This window comes from Juglans microcarpa x Juglans regia, chromosome 7S (assembly GCF_004785595.1).
Source record: "Juglans microcarpa x Juglans regia isolate MS1-56 chromosome 7S, Jm3101_v1.0, whole genome shotgun sequence".
Classification (NCBI taxonomy): Eukaryota; Viridiplantae; Streptophyta; class Magnoliopsida; order Fagales; family Juglandaceae; genus Juglans; species Juglans microcarpa x Juglans regia.
This window is the reverse complement of record NC_054607.1, coordinates 78,618-82,238: the sequence shown is the minus strand read 5'-3', so window position 1 is coordinate 82,238 and position 3,621 is coordinate 78,618. Positions and strand designations below refer to the sequence as shown.

The window sequence follows — 3,621 nt, the reverse complement described above, 5'->3', positions numbered from 1 at the left end:
AAATACATATTTTAATTTATTTTATACATTTAAATATATCTCAATAAAATTTATAAAATATTATTATTCATAAATCAATTTAAATAATTTAAAATAACCAACACCTGTGCAGTTTAGAATATGGGAGATCTTTCGCCATGGACCAATCGGAACATTGGATATGTTTGACAACATTTGGATCATCAACTAATCTCAACTCATTATTATAATTTTTTTAAATTTTAATAAAAAATATAATAAATAATTTAATTTTTTTAAATCTCAAAATAATAATAATATTAAAAAATAATATTCTAATAATATTTTATCATATTAATTTAATTTAATTCAACTTAATTTAACATCTATACAAGTTATGTTTAAATGTTAAATTGAGTTGAATTGAGATGATAAAATATTATTAGAATATTATTTTTTAATATTATTATTATTTTAAAATTTTAAAAAAATTAAATTATTTATTATATTTTATATTAAAATTTAAAAAAAAAATAATAATAAATTTAAATAAATTGAGATGATTTTAAATTCTAAACCTACCGACCACCACATTGATACTATGGGAAAATGTCCCCAGCTCTCTCTCTCTCGAATCACGCGCAGGTGGCAAGTACACGGCCGAAAGGAGGCACGGACGCGTGTCACGCACACGTGTACGTCAAGGCGAGTACGAGAGCGACTGCCAACTGCCAAGCCTAATGAGAGATCGAAAAGTCAAGTGGGGATGCGGTCACATTGGGCGGCTTTAAAGCTGTACCTGAGGAGAAGATGGCCTTTGTGGGTTCAACTCCGTGCAAAAGTTGACCATTCTGCCCCGCTTTTTTAAATAAACATTGGAGTAAAGTATAAGTAAAATAATAATAATATTGTTGGCTGTTACATAATATTCATTAATTCTTTTATATATGAGAAAGGCGAATTCGAGCATTGATTTTTTTAATAAAAAATTAAGATATTGGCAATGAATTCAAAGAACCTTGGCAGACTATTTATTATACACAATGGAGAAGTCCGTCCATGATTTATGATTTTTTTCAAAAGATTTTTTTGTAAGAAAAGAAAATTCTAAAGCATATTCAAATTAGGTTTATTAAAAATTTATTTAATAACCCAGCATACCTTTTCTGTTTTTTTAGAATAAATCAATTTAAAACTAGTAACGAATTTCTCAGGCAAAAGATAAATAGCAATGACGAAACTTGGTGGACATAAAGGAAAGATCCCATCACTTTATTTCAGTCGAAAGTACTTTTCGCTTGCAAAGGAAAGACAAATGAAAATTTACTGTTAGTTTGTTAAATTATGCTTAAGGTAATTGTCGACAGATAAAAATGCAATACAGTATTATTGGATTGTTTATTTGTAATGGAGGGAGGATAAAGGATTCCTATTGCAATTCTTTTAGCATAAAACTTAATATAATAAAAAAAAAAATACAAATATTAGATTCTTGTTAGGATTTGAGGATGCAATAATGAAGCAACACATGACATGATTACCAGCAAGCACTAAGCTGTGCTATCAATACAAGATCGCTTGTGTATTAAGCAAACTGAATCTTACCTTTTCAGCTTGCAATCCCAAAGAATGTGATAATCTTCATAATTTTTTATCATTAACTTTTGTGACGTGATTAGTGGAGAATTTGCACCTTATATTAAGGAAAATATTACTCTCAATGCTCTTTTCTATCGTTCTATTATTATCACCGTGATTTTTTTATTTTTTTTATTTTTACTTGGTAATTAAGTAAATGTTTTTTTAATAATATTGTATTTTTTATTTTTTTAAAAAAGTATTTAAAATATTAAAAAATACATATATGAAAAAATAAACAAAATTAAAAAAAATCAAATTGGGAGCAGTGGCTATAGTGCGACCCTCATATTAATAAATAATCTTGAGTTCAAATTCTTGCAAAAGAGAAGAAAGAAAAAAAAAAAAATAATGATTTTGTTTTATTTTTTATGTAAACAGTAAAAACTTCACAAAATCGAACTTAACAGATAGAGTTGAAATGTTTATGAATTATGACTAGATGTCTCATATACATTTTATAATTAAGAAATATAAAAATCACATACATCAATTATATAATATATTATTATAAGCTTAAAAATACTTAAAGATATGTAATTATAGAGAACGTTAGCCTGATCTACAAAAAGAAAAACAATTGGAGGCTATTCTCGTCATTTCAATAAAGCCAAAAAATGAGTTCATAACTTCATACGCGTCTCTCTGAGGCCCATATTCCATTGCCATTACGGACCTCTCGATCCCTTCAAATCCCCCGTCTCTCTCTCGATCGCCCACCAAACGAACCCAACCTTTACGAGTCTCTTCTCTCTCTCTGAATTCCCTCGATTACGGTATCCGTCGAGAAACCTGCAAAAAGGAGAAAAAAATGGCTCAGAAAACAGAGAAGGAAGAGACGGAGTTTAAGGTTCCAGAGACCATACCTCTTTGCGTCAACAACTGCGGCGTCACGGGGAACCCAGCCACAAACAACATGTGCCAGAAGTGCTTCAGCGCCACCACCACCCCAACAGCAATGGCTACGACGTTGTCTTCATCGTCTTCGTCTAACAAATTGCCGCAGAGGATTTATAGATCCAGCTCGTCGCGATCGGCAGAGACGATCAAGGACTTAAAAACGACGCCGTCTTCGTTGGATCGACCGAGATCGGAGGTAAATCGGTGCTCTGGGTGCAGAAGGAAGGTCGGGTTGACCGGGTTCCGATGCCGCTGCGGAGAGCTGTTCTGCGCCGAGCACCGGTACACTGACCGCCATGTATGCAGCTACGACTACAAGTCCGCCGGGCGCGAAGCCATAGCTAGAGAGAATCCCGTTGTCAGGGCAGCCAAAATTGTCAGAGTCTGATTAGTTTGTAGAATTAAAAAAAATCTTAAAAATGAAAGTCAATGATTGGGAATTTCATAGAGACGGGGAATCTCTATCAACCTTAGAGAGAGAGAGAGGGATTGCTGTAGTAGAAGATCAAATTCTCTCTGATTGTTCGTGTTCTGGATCAATCTTCAATGATCTTATTTATTTTTTTATTTTTTATTTTTTACTTTCTGTTTCTGTTTTTATTTTTTAATTTTTTGGTATTTTGGTTTTGGTTGGAAGTGGAAGATTAACGTGGCTTATGACGATCGTCGGGTTCGCTTATTCAATTTTTGTTTTAAAACTTCGTATTTCCCGTCATTTTAATTTTTAAAGGTCTGTTTTGTTGGGCAAGCTCTTCCAAGTTCCGCCTGGCAAGTGTGCAAATTGGACGAATTTTTCGGGGGCTTTTGGTCATTTAAGCTCTATCGGACCCGGTAAATCCGATAGATCGTGGTGGGTGGACGGACGGTCGAGATGTAATTCTGTATTTGTCGTGATAATTTCATTATTTTCTCGCGAGGCATTAGGTAGTCGGTATGCAGATTGGAACCGATCTGGTCGAATAGGGATCGGCCGCGTGTGTGGTTGGAAAGAAAAGGCAGTACAAGTTGTAGAAGTATAGTCCTTGGGCAGCATTTGTGTGGCGCTGGGAATAGGCGGGTTGCAGCTTATTCATATTACTGTTTTATTATCTAGTTTTTTTTAAAAAAATTTGAACTAAAAATCAA

At 33.2% G+C, this 3,621-nt stretch overlaps 1 protein-coding gene across 1 annotated transcript; it reads left to right on the top strand.

Moving 5' to 3' along the window:
* Positions 1–2,254: 2,254 nt before the first annotated feature.
* On the top strand, positions 2,255–3,063 carry LOC121241418 (zinc finger A20 and AN1 domain-containing stress-associated protein 5-like). The gene has a single exon (XM_041139174.1). It carries the CDS (start codon positions 2,408–2,410, stop codon positions 2,882–2,884), a length of 477 nt encoding a protein of 158 aa, XP_040995108.1. The 5' UTR covers positions 2,255–2,407; the 3' UTR covers positions 2,885–3,063.
* The last annotated feature ends 558 nt before the right edge of the window (positions 3,064–3,621 follow it).